This window comes from Triplophysa dalaica, chromosome 5 (assembly GCF_015846415.1).
Source record: "Triplophysa dalaica isolate WHDGS20190420 chromosome 5, ASM1584641v1, whole genome shotgun sequence".
NCBI lineage: Eukaryota > Metazoa > Chordata > Actinopteri > Cypriniformes > Nemacheilidae > Triplophysa > Triplophysa dalaica.
Window position 1 is genome coordinate 10,482,223 of NC_079546.1, and position 19,614 is coordinate 10,501,836.

Consider the following 19,614-nt stretch of genomic DNA (forward strand, 5'->3'; position numbering starts at 1 on the left):
TTAAAATCTCACTGTAAATCGAGACGTTTTCATTTAATCACAATCTAATGCAGACCAGTACAGATCGATACTGACAGTAGTGGCGTCATCATAGGAAGTCCGCTGATTCTGGCTAAAAAAAGACATGAAAGCTAAGCATTGGCGCTTATAGTTAACAACAGGATTTTTTTTTTAAAACAAGTTGCTGTTCACATAAATAGCAGAGTTTAAGCCAAAGACTTTGATTTAAGTCATCAAGAACGATTAAATGCAATTGTAGTCTAGACTGAACATGTGTAGTGTGTTTACAACTAGCCAAACCAAATACACCAATATAGCAAACAAAATACAAATAAACCAAAAAAAAGAATACAGATGAAAATAACCAAACATAAGTGACAGTATTGCACTAAGCTGACTAAGACACGGTCAGACTGTTTCTGAAAGAATGTAGACGCGTCTCGTCTAGCAGAGATGTACAGTATTTGTATCCACTATTCAATTACATCTGAATGTTTCCATTTAATTCATTAAAATAATAACAATTAAACAAATTACAGGACGCAGGAGTGCCTGTGCCTTATTTATGCCGACTGTTATTCAAGATGTCCATAAAAACCCCATTCGAGAGAAAAATTGAGATGAAAACCAATGTATGATTCTAATGTGTCAAGAAAAAAAATGTGTCCTTTACAGCGTCAACTTCATTTTCATTTTACAAAATATATTTAAATATTCCTTCATTGATGAGATGCTTCTTATCTGTAAAATGATGTTCATGAAGTGCACTTGGTAGTGTTATAGTCTTGCTAGTTTTCACTGAGCTCCCAAAGTAGGCGGAATTGATTTTGACTAAAAGCATTCTGATCAACATAGCAGATTAGCTGTAACTTTGGTAAATAACTCCAGAAGCATGTTTTTGTAAAACTGTAAATTGGATAAATATGTGTTTGTCAGTGTGTCAAAATGTTTTTAATGATAAGTAAATGAATATGTAACTTTCTTTCTCAATCAGTAAAACATGCCGTGTCTCAAAGGTATCCTCCAATGCATAGCAGCAACAGAACGTGAACGGTCAGCAGATAGAGTGACAACAGCAGAGGGGTCCGCTGACGAGAGCAGAACGCTACTCGCAGCATCCGGAGCAGCCCGGGACCACCACTACGAATCTGAGGACATACAGAGAAATTTATATCATTTATAAAAAAACATTTTATATATTTGCATTATAATGCCATTGTTGGATTTACAATTGACTTGGTGTCAGTGTAATTTGCGTTTGTGTTTACCCGTGTAATGGCGCCCTCTGGTGGCTCAATTAGGACAGCAGTCTCTGACATCCTATCAGTTGCTGTCTGCCACTCCCCTTGTGTGAAACTATAGAAATTAAATAAAAGATAAACTTCGCTGTAAGTGGTTAGAAATGCTCTCATTGTCCTGGTCTGACTACAAGTGAATTATCAATATGTGTTATTCCATAAAAAATAATGAAAAAATAGCCAGGACTTTCTCGGTATACTAGTAGGCAAACCTTTTGAGATGATCCTGGGCAACAATGAGCTGCTCCTCTACCCTCAGTCGCTGTTCTATCTCTTCATCCAGCCTAAAACACATTAAAACAGAAAAATGAGAGTTGATATCTCAACCATTTAAAAAAGCTGTCAAGTTTGTTGACTTTATTGACTAGATTATTATCTAAATTAACAGCAAGACCTTTTCTGGAGTTCAATACACTCTGCTTTATATCCCTCATTGTGCTCGAGAGGGCCACCAGGGGCAGTGTCTACAGCCAGACTTCCCTAAAGGACACAGAAAGGCATGCTTAAAGTAACAAAACAGATCATGGACTTCGAGGAACTATACATAAGTTTACAACACACATTCTCTGCTTTAAACAAGATGGACTAATTATAAGAAAGGATCTGGGTATATTTCAGATTTTTAAGATATCGGTATTGCTTTTACCTGTCTCTGCGTGTATTCGTGCCGTTGTTTTGATGCCCGAGCCTCCTCCAGCATAGCGGTGAGTTGCCGCAGCTGTTGGTCCCTGTCTGAGAGGGCAGTGAGTGTCTGTTGCTTCAGGAGCTCACCTTGGCCCTGCCAGTCCATCCTCTCTAACCTACACATGTAAAACATAATAAAGACATTTAAATGACGTGATTCTTTTTTAGGGATTTTTCAAATCACATCCTCAATTTGCTCTTTAATACAACAATAAAAATGGTACAATAGCAGATGGGCAAGATGATCTCACCGGAGCATCTCCAGTTCCTGCTTATCTCTCTCCATCTGAGCGTCTCTGTCTCTCAGCTCTGACAAGAGGTTCTCTCTTTCCCCTGCTATTCTTTTCTCTTCCTCAAGAACCTGAGAAATCCTGGACAGTTCACCTGAGCCAAGTCGGTCCAGTTCAGCACGCTGCAATCGCAGCTGTTCCAACTGAGGAACAATGTAATTTTTAGGTTACAAACATTAAAAGCATGAAGAATCTTACAAACACATTTCATAGATTCTTGGTTAAAATTGCAAGGTAAAGTATAATTCAAGGACATGTACCATCCTCTCCCTGTCATTCTGCAGTGCCGAAAGTGCATTTTTTAGGCTCCACACTTCTCCTTTCGAGCCAACAGTTGGAGACGATGAATGGCCTGTCTGGTTTATCTCATCTAATTGTAGCCGCAGGTCCTTTGCCTCGCTGACAGCCTGATCTCTCGCATCCTGCAGAGAGGCCATGGCTTGACCGAAGGACTGGTTCTGAGATCGAAGCTGAGCTGCCGCCTCCCTCTCCCCCAGTAGCTGCTGCTCCATCATCAACAGGTCTCGTGCCAGCTCCGCCACCCGCTCCTCTGCCGTTTCGGACTCGGTGCGCATAATACCACTCTCCCATTTCAGCTCCTTCAGTTCTTTGTTGTGTGTTGCTTGGGCCTCCCTCTCTAATTCCAAAGAATCTTCCAAGGAAGTGATGCGATTCCTGGCAGTTTGGAGCAGCTCCCTCAGCTTCTCGACCTCAGCCCCCGGTGCATCATGTTTGCCTCTTCCTTCACTGGCCTGGCTCAAGATCTCCCGCTCCACTGGTAGTACCCTTCCCTGTTCGCCATCTTTTTCCAGAGCTCGAATATGAATCTCAAGCTCTTCTATTTGTCTCTCCAAAACACTGATGCGTTCTACCTGAGCAGCAAGAATCTGCTTGTGTTGGGAGTCCTTCATGGCAAGAACCTGGTTCAGGTCATCTCTGTAGCCATGAAGCTGGGCAGAAAGTTTGGCGTTCTCAGCATTTAGATCGTCTCGCTGAGACAACAGAGCTCGAATCTCTTCCTTCAGCCCATTGTTCTCCCCTGCGGCCTCCTGGATAAGGTTATCCTTCTCCATCATAACCTAAATGAAAAGTAATCTAACCTTTAGCTTTTTGTGCATGAGACAATTATAATTGTCAAATACTTCAAACTAAATTGCACTTACCTGGAGGTGTCGTTCTTCTAGTTGCTTGTATTGACTAAGCACTCTGTCTCTGTCATCCTGCAAAGAGCCCATGGCCTTGGTGAAGGACTCCAGCTGAGCTTTGCTCTGGAAGGCATCCTCCTCAGCTTTACGTAGCCTCTCCTCTAAACCACGCAACTCCTCTTTCCTCGTCTCCAGCTCTTTTTCTGCCAGTTCGGCCCTTCCATCTGCATCCTTCCTAGCCTCTTCAACAGCCTTAAAGAAAAGGAGAATACATACAAATGTATATAATGATGATGTCCATGCATTTGTTTCTACGAATATTGGTGCTCTGTATAGTGAGTACCTGTGTAACAGCTTGCTCCTTCTCACCAAGGAGCTCCATCTCCCTCTTCTCTTTTTCATCCAACGATGCCTGAAGAGAATTGGTCAGGTTCTTGGAAGAGCTCAAGTCTGTCTCCAGCTGCTCTAGCCTCAAGCAGAGTCTCCTTTCCTCCGTCTCTCGTTCTTTGATTGCCGTACGTGCCTCATTTACCTCGCTCTGAAGTCTGTCCACGGCTTCTTCTAGAGCCTTTGCACGCTTGCGTAGTCCCTCAGCTTCAGCCTCTAAAGAAGTCAGCTCAGAACAAGTTTGGGCTAGGTTGGCCTCTACTTGTGTCAGTTTCTGCTGAAGTTCATTCTTCTCTTTTTCAAGAGCTGCATGGCTTTCATCTTTTTTCTTTTCCATCTCACTCAACTGTAGCTGTAGGTTCTCCTCAGTATTCTGCATCCTGTAAACATAAACATATGGTATATTACAGGGATGTGCATGAATGTTCGAATATTCGATCCGCAGTAACTATTTGAAAATTAAAAATGTCATTCGAATATTCATATTTTTCATAAGAATAAAAACTGCGTCTCCACAGGGTTAAGTTACAGCTACTGAAAATCTTATAAGTTGTCACGTTTAATTTAACGCTTCTTCACTTCATCTGTGATGTTTTTATAATATAAAGAAACTATAAAAAATAATTTCTATGTGTTCCTTAATCTTTGTTCACTCAGATCGCAAGCTAGTTTAAATGTTTAAGTTTACACAACGGATGCCCCGATTGCGTGTTATGATCGCCTTACATCACCATATGAAAATGTTTAAAAACTGGTGAGCCGCAGAATTCGTTAACATTACTTACATTAGGAATAAAAATACCAATGTAATATAAAATGATTAACAAAAATTCATTTATTACCATAACTTGTTCAGAGCGGATGTTCCCTTGTAAATTCATATTTGGTTGATAAAATATATTAAGTAATGCTAATTTCAACAACTTGAAACATAAAAATGTACATTTCACTGCAACTAATGTTAACGAATTTGGCGTAAGCATAAGACTTGCACCTTTTTCCATACCTAAAAGCCCGAATTTTCCTTCTAAGAATTTAAAAAAGGGTCGTCCCCTTCAAGTAAAAGCTGTAAATAAATTTGCACAGATGTTTTTTTGGTTGTTTAAAAATGCGCTGCGATTCCTTGGTTACCTCAGTTGAAGTAAATAGGCCTACCTTATTTATTGATGCAAATGCAATACAAAGCTAATCAAGACAGACACTGACCATAAACGACATAGAAAACAGTATTTATATGTGGTGCTGATGAGCAGGAAATCTTTTCCTCAGATGACAGTCACGTAATTAAAAATGGAAACAAGCACTACAATGGCTCTGTCTTTGTTGCAGGGTATTTTTTAGGATCTTAACATTCGGCATGGAGGTATCAATAGAGCTATGGAAAATAATTGTTTTCATGAAGCATCGATGCAAATAATGAAATAATCGATTGTTAACTATGTAAATATAATTAACAGAAACAACAATGTGTAGTGTTATATTTTAAAGTGCTTTTAAAATATTAATAAAAATGACCTTCGGAAGCAAACGGCACATACTCAGATGTGCGTATATACATAGTAGGAGACATGGTGGAGGATGAGCAGGGACCGGTGCTAAAATATGCACCCGAATCGAAATATAAAATCCATTAAAAACATAACAAACCGAAGAAACTCAACAAACCTTTCAGATAAACTCTGCAGCTCCTCCTTCTGTGTGGTCTCCACCTGCAGTTGCTCAGCAAGTTCTTTGGCTCGATTCTCAGCCTCCCGAACATCAGCCTCCTTTTCCCGTAGTTCACTATGAAAGCGGTTTTCCCATTGCTTGGCCTCATCCAGCACTCGATCACGATCGTCCTGCAAGGAGCACATAGAGCGCGAAAAGGCAGCCAACCGAGCCAATGCTTCATCCAGACGGGTCTGCCTTTCCTGTGAATGCTTGTCTGCAGCCTCGGCAATACTCCTTGCTTCAAGAGATGCCTTTTCCTGCCTCTCCCGTTCCCTGTAGGCTTTCTCAAGTCTCAATTCTATCTGTTTAAGCTCCGCTCCAAGACGATACCGGACTTCATCAAGGGTACGCTCCGCATCTGCTTTCAACTCGACCTCTCGACTTTGTACCATTTTTTCAGCAGCTATTTTGTCTGCCAGGGCCTGTTTTGTCTCTTCCAGTGCCACATCCAGCTTCCCTTTACAGACTGAAAGCTCAGATTCAATACTTGCTCTTTCTTGCATTATCTTTGAAATTTCCATCCGTGCTGCCTCAAGTTCTGCACGCACCTCATCTCTACCCAACAGCAATGATTTTACTTCTTTAGCAAGTTCACTTATTCTTTCTTGGTACATGATGTAGTCGTTCTGAAGCTGACGGACTTCTAACTGCTTCTCCCTTAGCAGTTCTTCAAGTTGACGTGTTCTGTTTTGACTACCTTCTTTAAACCTCTGTGCCGATTTTAACTTCTGCTCCAGCTCTCTTTGTCTTCCTGCTTCAGACTCTGCCTCTGCTCTCTCACGTTGGGCCTGCCTCATGTCTTCTTCCATCCTCGCAGCCCGATCCCTCTCGCTAGCCACTTCAACCTCCAGCTCAGCTTGCTCTCTCTTAAGGTTCTCCAATTCCCGCTGCATCTCTGCGAGGCGTTCACGACTGTCAGCTGCCTCTTGCTGGTAGCCTGCGATGCTGCCGTTGAGCTGAGCCAGTTGGTTCATCAACCGCTCCTCCAGGTCATCCCTTTCAGCCTCTAGCCTGGTGCGAAGTTCCTGAAGTTGGGTCTCTTTCTTAGAATGTTCTTCCTTCTGGATATCATCTCTTTCTAAAGTCTCCTGAAGTTGCTTCTTGAGAGCTGCCAGTTCTTCATTGAGCATGGATTCTTGCTCGTTTCTCAATTCTATCTGATCCTGAAGAGCAACTTCAAGTTCACTGACCCTACTCTCTGCTGTTTTGAGAGAAGTCTCGAGTTCTCTTAGTCTCTCCGTTTCATCAGTCATGTCACTCTTTGTTTGTCCTTCCATGACTTTTTGTTCATTATCAACATTGGATTCTTCTGGCTGCATCTGTAGATCAGTTTCTGCAGAACTGCTGCTGCCCAGGTACTCTTGGTTTTCTATCAAATCAGGACCTCTCTGATGTGCGACAACTTTAACTTCCTGAATGGTCTCGATCGTACCCAGATTCTCACTGACATGTCTGTCCATTTTCTCACTCAAACGTTGTCTCAACTCCTCAGCTTGCTGTTCAAAAGAGTTTTTCTCATCTATAGCAATATTATAATTCACTTTCAAGCTCTCAAGCTCCTCTTTGAGTTTCTCAAGCACTGTCTTTAGATCGGGTTCAGCATCTCTGGTCCCTTTCTTATCTTTCTGGTCTCTAAGTTTTTCATTTTCCTCCTCTAGATCCATAATCTTCTGATGTTTGACCTTGGCAAATTTCCTCATCTTCTCTTTTACAACGTCTACTTCCTTCATTGCTTCCTCTGCTAACCTGTCTGCCTCCTGTCTGCCTGCCTCATGAGCTCGTGCCTTGGCCGCCAACTCTTGCCTCTCCTGTCGCGCAGCTTCAAGCACTCGCCTCACTCGTTCAGCCTCGTCACTTACATTCTCATATGACTTAAGGAGGGTTTCATACTCCTCCTTCATGCTTTGTATCTTCTCTTCCAGTTGCCTGCACACTTCTTGGGCTTCCTCTTTTGCGCTCTCAGCATGACGTTTGCATGCATCCTTCTCATTCAGAACGCCCTCCATCACAAGTTTAAGGCTCTCACAGGAGGCACTGAGACTCTGGTTCTCCAACAAAGTTCTATCAACCTCCTCGATTAACTTCTCCCTCTCTTCCTTTGACTTGTTCAGCTCCAACTCCACAAACTCAAGCTTCTGCTGTAGCTCTAATCTGACCTTCTCAGCAGCGTCCTGCTCCTCCTTTAGTGCCTGGATCTTTTTGAGAGCCTCCTTACGTGACACAAGAGCGGCCTGCAGTTTACGCTGAACCTGCTGGAGTTTGGCACTGTTACCCTTTTCTTCTACCTCTCGCTGAGGCATCTCTTCTTCCAGTTTTTGAACTCTGTCTTGCTCAGTTTTAAGCACTTCCTGTAAGGAAGCAATCTGCTGATCTTTTTCCGTCACAGTTTCCTGCATCTTAAGCAAAAGGGAATTTTGTTCACTTAGCTGCTGGCTTAAATCGACAATCTCATTATTTTTGTTTTTAAGAAAATGTTTAAATTCCTCAACTTCTGACTGAAGAGCTTTGATGGGAGACTCAGCATCTGAGATGCTTCTTTTAGCTGCCTCCCAAGCCTGATCGACCTCTGCTTTAAGGGTTTCCGCATGAACTTCTGCTCTCTGACACTTCTCCCTAAGACCCTCTATCACTTCAGTGAGACCATCAATCTGCCTCTCCTTTTCTCTCAAGGCTTTGAGTTCTTCGCGTAGCTCTTCGACCTTGCTATCTTTGAGTGACTGGCTCTCTTGTAAACGCAACTCTAACTCTGCACGAGCAGCCTGCTCAACTTTTATCTCATCTTGAAGAGCATTTAGAATACCCTCATGATCTTTCAACGATGGTTGTTGAGACTGCTCAGCAGGTTTGTGCTGTTGTTGGGTCTCTGTTTCAGCAGATGCAAAATCCACCCAGTCATCCTGAGCCCAATCATTTGTCTCTGGTTTCTCTAAATGATGTGATGTTGATCCAACATTTTCCACCATATTAACACTTGACACATTATCTGCAGCATTGTTTGATTCTATCAGACCCTCTAGCTCTTTAATACGACTCAACAACTCAGCTTTCTCCGCCTCTTCTTCTTGCAAGCGCTTAAGAAAATCACTGTAGCCTTCTTTTTGTTCTTTGATCTGTTCAAAATGTTTCTCTTGAACTTCCACTAAAGCATTTATATGAGCATCTGTAGATTCTTGAAGCTTTTTGTGCAATTTTTCAATGTCTGATTCCATTGAAGATATTTGTAAAAGAAGTCTATTTTTGTCCTCTTCTGCATGCAACATTTGTTGTTCATTAATTTTTACATACTGCTCTGTCAGACGTTGTATTTCTGCATGAGACTCAGTCAATGTTTGTTCTTGGTTGTTCATTTTTTCCTGTAGACTTATCAGGGTCTCCTCTTTTACATTTAAGACATCTCTGGTTTCTTGCAACAAACATTCAAGCCTCTGTATTTCCAGATCTTTTCCTTTGATTTCATCTTTGAACTGATGAGTCATTGCTTCATTGTCATCTCTTTCCTTTTCTTCCCTGCTTTTAGCTTCCTTTTCAAACTCTGCAACCTTTTTCATCAAATCCTTGCGCTGTATCAGAGCTGCCTGCAGCTTTCTCTTGTTTTGTTCTCCATCTTTCTTTATAGCAGACATTTGAGAAGCCAAGTCCTCATTTTCCTTCTGTAATGCAACAAGCTTTTCATTCTCTGCAGTTTGATCCTCTTTGGTTTTCTGTTGGTCATCTCTGGCTGTTTCTAGTTCATAAATTTGCTCTTTAAGTTTTTTGACTTCACTGGACATTGTGAACTTTTCTTCTCCAGCCTGGAGGAGTTTAGCAGTCATGCTGTCATTGAGCTCCATCATCTCCTTGTCTTTTTGTGAGAGACACTTTTGAAGGGCCTCCAGTTCACCAGTCCTTTCAAGCAGAGCAGCTTTGGTCATGTCAGTCTCCTGAGAGATCTGAAGTAACCTGTCCTCCTTGCCCAAGAGATTCTTCTCTAGTTCACTGGAGTTAAACTCTCTGTCCTCTAGTTGAGCAGTCAGCATTCTAGATTGGCTTTCTTGTTCAGCAAGTCTTCTACGAGCTTCTTCTAAATCTGCCCTCAACTCTTGCAACTGCTTATCTTTAGAGAGAACATCATCTTGCCAGTTCTGAAACTGCTCAGTAACATTCTGTGTTTGGACTTGTTCTTGCTGAATCAAAGCTCTAGCTTCCAACAGCTCTGTCTCACATTCGTTTGCCTTTGACTCAGCCTCATCTTTGGGAACTTTAAATGACTGCAATTGCTCTTCTAGTTGCTGAACTTTCTCCTGCGATTGCAACGCTGAATCTCTCAACTGCTGAAGCTCGCCCAGAAGTTCACTGTATCTTTTCTGAATTTCTTCTGCTAAAAGCTGTGCAAAAGCTTGACTTGTGCTTAAATTAGTATTCTGCAAACTTCCCCCTTGCTGGCTAATACATACCTGAACAGTTTCATTGATAACAACCGACTGTGACTCAATATCCACTATGCAGCTAGTAGATGTCACATGCTCGTCACAGGCCTCATCCCAGGATTGTGTGGATATCCCAAACGAGGACAAGTCCTGAACAAGGGGTGGCCACTCTTGGTTTACTGCTTCCAAAAGAGTCCAACTACTATGAGCTACTTCAGAATCACTGCTTGTAACCATTTCATCTGAGGAAGTGCCCTTTGATTCTCCAGGAGACTCAGGCTGAGGAGCTATAAGATCAGAGGTACTCTCAGAGAGTACAGAGGTGTCTACTGCCACAAGTGTTGTCTCGGACACTTCGGACAGAGTTGCAGAGCTATCATGCAATCCAGTAATGTCTCCTGTGGGTGCACTGTCCACACTTCCAAATTCTGGGAAATTCAGAGCTTGGTCTTTAGTGAGTTTTTCTCTGAGAGCAGAAAGCTCTCTTTCTCTGTCTGCAAGCTGCTCCTCCAGAAACAGTATCTGATCTTTCTGTAATGCATTTCTTGAATTATGTCCATCTTCACTGCCATCTAAGGGAAAAGAAAATGTAATTACTTAAAAAATGTAAAAAAAAGTGCATGCTCATTAAGCATGCGTGTTACTATAAATTGCTTTAATACTATTTTCCCCTCACTTTCTGGTTATTTTTTGTGTTGTGACATAGCCCTTGGATTGAGGCTGGTAAATACCGGCATGTCAAGTTATCCAAACATAACATCATTGCAACACTTTTGAGTAACTACATCATTAAAGGGCATGGACTACACATAAAAAAACAAGAATCAAGAATGACAGTAAAAAGTAGACCAGTTCAAAGTACAATGAGCTGTACAAAGGCAAACATTAAACTCACCCTGGTGTGCCATGTCTAAATCCATCACAGACACAGTCACACGGTCACCTGATGACTCACCAGGAACCTAGAAAGACAAGCCTCAGTTACATTTAACTGTTTAATGCTTGATAATTTTACACTAGTGGGATAGTTCACCCCAAAAAAATGGCCTAATAGAATGGGAGACAGATCGTCTAGGTGTTAATGTCACCTTGTGTCTGTTGCAACTGACACTGTCTGTGCTAAATATATGTTTTTCAAATATATTCATATCTTTTGATTTAGTGTGGAGTAGGAAATCTCAGTATTTCCAAATATTCTTTGTCCTTAATTGGACTAATCAAGCTCTTGGCTATTGGATTGAACCGATTCAAAAGAACAACTCCGGAAAATTCTTACAAAGGTTTATTGACAGAGAAAATATGAGTGTCCCGTGTGGAACTTTAAAACACATTTTTGCAATCCACCCACCTGAAGAGTGTGTAGTTGTTGTTCCAGTTCCTGTATCCTAGCAACTGCTTCCTCTCTCTCTGCTGTGCTTTTATCTAGTTGACCTAGACAATCAGGTGCATTAAAACAAATTATTTTTTGATCAGAGTACAAACAATTCACTCAACATGGTGACTCTGGCTTTACTTTTAACGGCCACAGAAAGTGCATTGAACTTTGTTCAAGGATGTTTACCTTGCAAAGACTGAAGAGTGAGCATGATGTCAGACATGCGAGCTTGACTCTCCTGCTGTTCGGCTGTGAGGTCACCCAGCTGGGCTTTCAAGGAGGGTAATACCTCCAAAAACTGCGCTGGATCATTAGGGATGGGCATTTCTGCTTCAGTCTCCCTAACTGTAGTTAAAGATTGAAGTCCTCTCCAGAGTTCCTCAAGTGTGTGTTTGACCTGCTGTCCTGCTTTCTGTTCCTCCATGCTTGTGTCCAATCTCGTTCTCAATGACTCAAGTTCATTTTGCACCTGTGCCAGATGAGTTTGTTCGATGTAAGATCTTCCCTCCCTTTCTCTCTCCACTTCATCAAGGTTTTCCTTTAGATAGCGAACTTCTTCTATGTGACTTGTGACCTCTATCTCCAGTTTCTTGGTCATCTCCTCTTTCTGTTTCTCTGCAGCTTCCAGACACGCTTGCAAATTGGCCAGCTCTGTTTCAGAGCTTGTTTGCTTCTCTTGCTTTTCCCTCTCCTCAGCTGCAAGTTTGTCCCTTAGGTCATCCAACTCTGTGGTCATTTTCAGTAATTGAGCATTGAGATCATTGATGATCTGCTCTCTCTCACTCTGCGACGTCTCAAGACTGGCCACTAGACGTGCTTGCATGTTGGCCAGTTCTGTCTCTCTCTCTTTTAATGTCTCAAGTCCTTCATTCTTCTCTCTTTCCTCAGCTGCAAGTTTCGCTCTCGTTTCATCCAGCTCTGCTGTTTTTCTCAGTAATTCGGAGTTGAGAGTATTTATGGTCTGCTCTTTCTCACTCTCTGATGTCTCAAGCCTTTCTTCTAGACTTGCTTGCATGTTGGCCATCTCTGTCTGAAAGCCAATCTCTCTCTCTCTAAATCTCTCCAGTCCTTCATTCTTTTCTTTTTCTTCAGCTGCAAGTTTTGTTCTCATTTCATCCAGCTCTGCTGTCTTTTTCAGCAATTCGGTGTTGAGATCATTGATGGTTTGCTCTCTCTCACTTTCTGTTGCCTGAAGCCTGTCGTCCAGATTTGCTTGCATGTTGGCCAGTTCTGTCTCTCTCTCTCTTAATCTCTCCAGTCCTTCATTCTTCTCTCTTTCATTTCCTGCAAGTTTCGCTCTCGTTTCATCCAGCTCTTCGGACTTTCTCAGTAATTCGGAGTTGAGAGTATTTATGGTCTGCTCTTTCTCACTCTCTGATGTCTCAAGCCTGTCTTCTAGATTTGCTTGCATGTTGGCCATCTCTGTCTGAAAGCCAATCTCTCTCTCTCTAAATCTCTCCAGTCCTTCATTCTTTTCTTTTTCTTCAGCTGCAAGTTTTGCTCTCATTTCATCCAGCTCTGCCGTCTTTTTCAGCAATTCGGAGTTGAGATCATTGATGGTTTGCTCTCTCTCACTTTCTGTTGCCTGAAGCCTGGCATCCAGATTTGCTTGCATGTTGGCCAGTTCTGTCTCTCTCTCTCTTAATCTCTCCAGTCCTTCATTCTTCTCTCTTTCCTCAGCTGCAAGTTTGGCTCTCATTTCATCCAGGGTTGTGTTCTTTCCCAGTAATTCCGAGTTGAGATCATTGACAATCTGCTCTCTCTCATTCTCTGAGCTTTCCAATCTGGCTTCTAGATTTGCTCGCATATTAGCCAGTTCTGTCTCAAAGCTCTGTCTCATATCTTTTAATATCTCCAGCTTTTCTCTTTCCTCGGCTGCGAGCGTTTCCCTCATCTCATCCAGCTCTATTGTCTTTTTCATTAATTCAGCATTGAGTTCATTAATGATCTGCTGTCTTTCCTTTTCCGATGTCTCCAGCTTGCCTTCTAGATTTGCTTGCATGTTGGACAGTTCTGTCTCTCTCTCTCTTAATATCTCCAGTTCTTTATTCTTCTCTCTTTCCTCAGCAGCAAGCTTCGCTCTCGTTTCATCCAGCTCTGTGGTCTTGTACAGTAATTCAGAGTTAAGGGCATTAATGGCCTGCTCTCTCTGATTCTCTGATTTCTCCAGTTTGGCTTCAAAACTTGTTCGCATGTTGGCCAGCTCGGTCTCGAAACTAGATTCTTTCTCTCCTGACCTCTCCTGTCTTTCTTCTTTTTCATAAGCTTCATCTTTAAGTTTTGCGCTCATTTCGTCTAACTCTGTGGTCTTTTTTAGTAACTCAGAGTTGAGATCGTTGATGGTCTGTTCTTTTTCACTATACAACGCCTCTAGTCTTGCTCTAAGGGCCTGCAGTTCTTCAGCTCGCATCGACCACTGTTGCCTCTCCTCTTCTCTCAGTCTCTGGGCTTCTGACAACTCCACCTCCATCTGCCTGAACTGAACAGTCAGAATCTGCCAAGACAAAACACGTATGGAAGTTATGAACTTGGTCCATAAACCTATAAATCTGGTACAACAAGATAAACTAACAATAAATTCTGCAATGTAAACTATATGTTAATGCTAACCTGTTTCTGTTGGTCTGCGCTGTTAAGCTCCTGCTGCAACATTTCTAGGACCTCTGAACGAGAACGTAAAGATTCTTCTAGTACCTCCACACGCTGCTGGGATGACCGAAGGGCCTGTGAATAAAAAGGCAGGCTTAACGCAAACTATTCATTCAGCATCTACATTTAAAATAACAAAATTAAGTGTGCAAAAGACGGGAATGTTAGTGAGCCCTTAGAAGCAAAGCCTGGTTTTTATTTGCTGTAAATTAACAAATATTTGAAATATAATTAAAGCTCGCTTAAATTCTCTTAACTGTTAAAACAGAATGAGTCTAACAACATGACAGGAGTCAAGTGTTGCAGGAAGCTGCTCATGAAAAGCATTTGCCCTGAAACTAGACAGCTCATATCAAAATTGAGATTTTATGCTTGCTAAAAGAAAGCAAATGTTTGGTTATTCGTAAGAAATAAATGGGAATTGCATTATTTGTTATTAACATTATCATATACCTTGCCAACATTTTTCACAAGTCAATCAAATTTAAGTCAGTGATTTGCCTTTCTGTATATGCTTTCTGTAATCAAACTACATTCTTTTTTTAATTTATCTTAAGTTCACAAATGAAATACTAGCAATTTATAACTCGGTGGTTCACAAACCTTTTTGGTCTAGGCCCCTTTTAAACCCCAGAAAATCGGTCGCCTCCCTTTAAACCCCAGAAAATCAGTCACTCCCCCAACCCAGACACAAGTTACCTGCTGTAAATCACTGTCATTTGAGGTCTGTGTGAGACTGAGGAGCTCCTGCTCATGTTTGAGGATTTGTTCTTGGAATCGCACATCCTTTTCCTTCACCACAGTTTGCAGGACCCGCACCTAGACAACATAACAGGGTTGAATAATGGACATTTAATTTGTGTCTAATAACGAAAGATAAAGATGAGAGAGGTAAAGAGTGTGAGTGATGCGCACCTGCTCGGCTTGTCCTTCCTCTCTCACGCGCAGCTCGGCCTCCCAGAGCTGTTGCTGAAGGGTCCTGTTGGATGTCTCTGCCTGAGTGAGCTTCTCTCTGAGCTGCTGGAGCTCCTCCTCCACTGCTGGAGGCATTGTGAACGAGCTCTCTGAATTCTGAAAAACAGTTTAATCCGTCAATCATTATAATGCCAGAGAGGCGAAAATCTTAAATGAATTCGGCCCATTACATGCAGACATGTCAACAGAACAGTGAAATGAATATGCAATAACAATTCCGACATTGGTATCCACTTCATACCAAATCTGTGAATCTTTATACCTGACTGCTATTCAAAGCTTCTCGTCCTTTCAGCTGAGAGATCTGTTTGTTCAGCGCAGTCATCTTTGCTTTGGCCTGCAGTTTGAGCTTTGTAAACTTCACCTCTGCCTGGTCTTTCTCCTCCTGTTTGAAGACAAAAACAGCTTGTTTATGGAATCCCGAACCAAGCTTCAGACCTGTTAATGTTTACAGTCTGGTTTAGTGAGTTTCACCTAGAATCTTTTTAACCTGTAGGTCCTCACCTTGAGCTGTCTCTCAGTGTTGGCAAGCAGGATGTCTTTCTCTCGGTTCAACTCTTTTAGCTGTATCACCAGTTGTTCTGTCTGGGCCAGCCTTTCCAAGGCCTCTTCTGGAGGTCCAGGGCCCTCCAGGGAGGCTTCTGTATCAGGCTGGGGTTGAGGGACCAAACCATCCTGTATCAATAACAAAATTCATAACATAAAAGCAGGCTTGGACTCTCTTTGTCTGGTTATGCTTGTTTTAGTTTGTTTCAATTTTTTATCGTGGAAATCCTTTAAATTACATTTCAACTCATCATCACATCATGATGAAATTTTGATCAGAACAAACTTACTTGAGAGTCGGCTTCGGATACTTCCTCACCAGAGAGCTCCTGGAGGACAGAGCTCATGCCCTGGGACAGCCGGCTTAACATGGCTGGCCTAAATGCCAATATAAACAATAAAATATTGAATGTCGTTGAGTTCTTTACTGAATTATTACTCAAAATATTGTGACAGATACAGGACACACGCAAAGACAAATCATACTTGATTCATACTGTTCTTAAACCCAAAATATAAAATAGAAAATGATAATATGATTACATATTAATAATAATCACTACTACATTACTACAGACTAAGCGACTCAAACTGCTTTTAGATCGAGCAGCATTTCCTACTGATCCCAGAGCCCTGCTTGTGCTTCATGGATAAGCTACGCATCAATAAAACAATCGAGACCTTGCATTATCGCAGCCAGCTCAGTTTCAGCAGGATTTAGTGGTAACCGTGATTATTCGTGCACATGTCTAGTGTGGAGTGGATTGAAGTGTGCAACAAACGAACCCACCATGTTCCCGCGGCCTTTGAGTAAGGCTGAAAGAACATGTCTTTCTATTTTAATCACTTTCTAATACTCGTCTTAATTAGCCATACTTAATGAACTAATAAGATATTGATATTGGTCTAAATTAAGTAGATTATATCACAAATTAGTTTATGTGGCTTTTACACACAAGGGCTGTGTTTTTGTATGGGCCCGTCGTAATAGCCTGCAATGGGGCCCCTCATTTCTATGTTACGCAACTGATCACTATGTTTATTTTTGCAAACACTGACCAGCCGAAAAATATCTCAAAGTACATTAAAATGATTACCATTATGAACAGATACTATTATGTATGTAATTGCATCACAGCAGTATTTAAAAGGGCATTCTGCATTGTTACAGTTTATAACTGCATATCGGTATTCATACATAAGTTATATTAATAAGTAACTTAAAGATTATGAACCACCATGAACCAGTTACAAACCACATTTCAACTAGTAAAACCCGTTTTTGGAACAAGGTAGCTGGTTGGTCAGAATAAAACCAGAAACAGAAGCTAAAAACAAGCTGGATTTTACTGCAATACCTAAATGATCCTGCTGCAACACAACCCTCAAAAAATCGAATTGCCTATAAGTTACAGCATATAGGATAGTAGGCTCAAATTAAACACTGGCACATCTTACTCATAAATCAAAATGCATAGTGCATAAACCAGCTATGCAAGTTTTAAATGAATGTGTGTGTAATGGCATTAAAAAGGTTGCATGAACTAACTTAAGTAGTTGTGAACGTCTGCAAGACTATACAGCAGGATTTTATTGTGTGCGTTTTAGCTAATAATGGAAAAACCTCCCGTGAAAGAGCAACAAAGCGGAGAAACACGAAAAGAGCCGAACAATTACGAAACATATCGAATTTAGACTGCGGCTGCGTAGCTTTCATTTTGTCTACACAACACCTAAGATTATTCAGCGACTCGTCGTCTCCGTTTTCTAATCGATTCATATCAGAATATCGAGACTTAATGTACGAGTCATAAAATGTTCGAGACATAAAAAGGTATGCTTTAATCTCTTATGGTGGTGGTAATAAAACGACATCATCAAAGCCCAGTCCGTGACTAGGATACGATTGTATGTGGGCTCGCGCATTACTGATAAACAACTGTTGGGATCCTTTTAAAAATACTTTTGGTTTTGCATACGCTGGGCATGTCAACGGCCGAATACATTTAGAGGCGACTTGGTTATGTTATTAAATATAAAACTAACCTGTGTAATCGGCGCAGGGAAGAGCTGCGTTATTATTTGTTCAATTTCGTCTCCAGGATTTCGCAGAGCCACATCACCAAACATCCCGGAAGCAGAAACGCAGCGCCGTGATTGGTCTGCGCAAGGGAGTGTCTTCAAACTACAAGTGGCACTGAGTCCCGCAGAACTGTACACAAGGGAACTGTGAAAAAGTTCTGAACGTACAATCGTGCGAAACAAAATAAAGCCGTCATATGTGCTTGTAGAAGATAACAGGGACAGATTGTCACTATTGTTTCTGTTGTGAATTATGGTACGAAACAGGAGAGGACACGATTTAAGAGTAAACGCAATAATTAATCATGGAAAGCAGTTAGGACGCAGTTTCCTTATGCTGGTACACTTTATTACAGCGTTTGCATGCTTTGTTTCCAACTCTGTGAACTGTTTTGTGGGAGTGTTGAAGTGGACATCAATGTTTGCCAGATACACAGTGGCTTTATTTGAATCCATTCATAGAAGCTTGGATTGGTGGACCACACGACGCAGAAGGGGAGCTATGAAGAAGATGGTCTCCAGCAGTGACACTGACTCGGAGTGATGAAGAATATTAAGATGCTATGGATACAAATGAAGACGTTCCTGGCAAACAATCTGTTTTAAAATAAACTTTCCATAGACCTTCAAAAGAGTCTGCAAAAAAATGACCAATATCCTACATCCATACGTTGATCCGTCCATGACATTTCTTACAAAACTGCAGAACACTGTAGTAGAGAATCTATGAATCCAGTGATTCTGATTCATTACAGTCTTGAGTTTTTGGTCATTTAAAAGGGCACGAATCAAGCCCTGATGGTTAAAGGTTCTGTTTTGAGTCAAAACTGTTGCGTTTCCAACCACACCTGTTTTTCAGGTCCAACAAAGCATTGTTCTAGATGTCCTAACTGTTCTGATTACTTGCAACTGTATTTAGTTTTACCTCACAATGAGGCTTCTATCCAAGGAAACACTTGTTTAATTGAACATCCCCCCAATTTAGTATAGCTGCCAGGGCTGGTCAACGTGAAAAAAATGATCTATCAGGAGGAAAGCCTTTGAAGGTCCATTGTGTCATTTTTTGGATGATCTATTCACAGAAAGGAATATGAAAACTATCTTCGGAGGTGTATACGGAGTTTACACAATGAAGCGTTATGTTTTTATTACCTTAGAATGAGCTATTTCTATCTGCATATAATATATAATATTGCATATTATTCGCCTTGTTCTGTTGGCAGTCGTAGTGTTTCGAATGGGAGGGGTGGAGTGACCGGTTGGTTGCGATTCGCAACCTTGCGACTAGATTTCACTGATTGGACCTTTAATGTCTTTAATTCAAAACAGTTCAATGGATGTCTTTGAAGTGATCACAATGGACACTATTCAATTGTATCCCTGTGCAGCTATAGCAATATACTATAAAACAACAGAAACTTTTCGGAACGTTCGGTTGCTTATGGATTTGGCAATTTAATGAGTTCATGAGCTTATTATCTGTGTTAAATGGTTATATTATAAAATTATGTGGAGATTCTTTAAAGTCATATGAGGCAGCTTTGAATTTTGTTCGTCATAATATCATTCGTTTTATCCTGACGGGAGTAGAAAACAATGTTTCTGACACTTGAAAGGATTTTAAATCTGTGTACCTCCAACTATAAATATATATCTTACTGCATTGTCTTGTGAGAAAACAGCATGGTCAAGTTTAACAAAGTATTTTGTCGCTGTCTGTCTGAAATCTTGTATTGCCAAAACGGACACTTAAGAAGAAATGAAAAAACTGAATTTGTTTAAGAATTAAATGATTTGTTGATAAAGCTCTTTTAATACCTTTTAATGGTTAAATGCTTGCAAAACCCACAGCCGAACATGAAGGGTGACCAATGGTAATGATTTATAAAAAAAAATATGAAAATGGAAGGTTTCAGTCCAACAGTGAAGATTTGTAGAGCAAAAACAGCCTGCATTTTAAAAAACTGTTTAGTGTGATTTTTATTTTGAGAACTTGATAATTTCAGATCTCTAACTTTTTCATACTTTCTAGAGACTTTTCCAGTTGTATTCCATACAATGAACTGT

At 41.1% G+C, this 19,614-nt stretch overlaps 1 protein-coding gene across 1 annotated transcript; it reads right to left on the reverse strand.

Annotated features, from left to right (window-relative positions):
* Positions 1–127: 127 nt before the first annotated feature.
* On the reverse strand, positions 128–17,619 carry golgb1 (golgin B1). Its single transcript, XM_056749385.1, has 20 exons — positions 17,512–17,619; positions 15,756–15,843; positions 15,424–15,594; positions 15,182–15,304; positions 14,860–15,015; positions 14,644–14,763; positions 13,906–14,019; positions 11,482–13,789; positions 11,269–11,351; positions 10,816–10,882; positions 5,470–10,492; positions 3,761–4,184; positions 3,436–3,669; positions 2,533–3,351; positions 2,234–2,415; positions 1,945–2,098; positions 1,693–1,778; positions 1,511–1,582; positions 1,269–1,356; positions 128–1,148 (listed from the first exon to the last, which is right to left on the reverse strand). The coding sequence occupies exons 2-20, from the start codon at positions 15,834–15,836 to the stop codon at positions 1,011–1,013; spliced, it is 10,443 nt and encodes a 3,480-aa protein (XP_056605363.1). The 5' UTR covers positions 15,837–15,843; positions 17,512–17,619; the 3' UTR covers positions 128–1,010.
* Between the last annotated feature and the right edge of the window lie 1,995 nt (positions 17,620–19,614).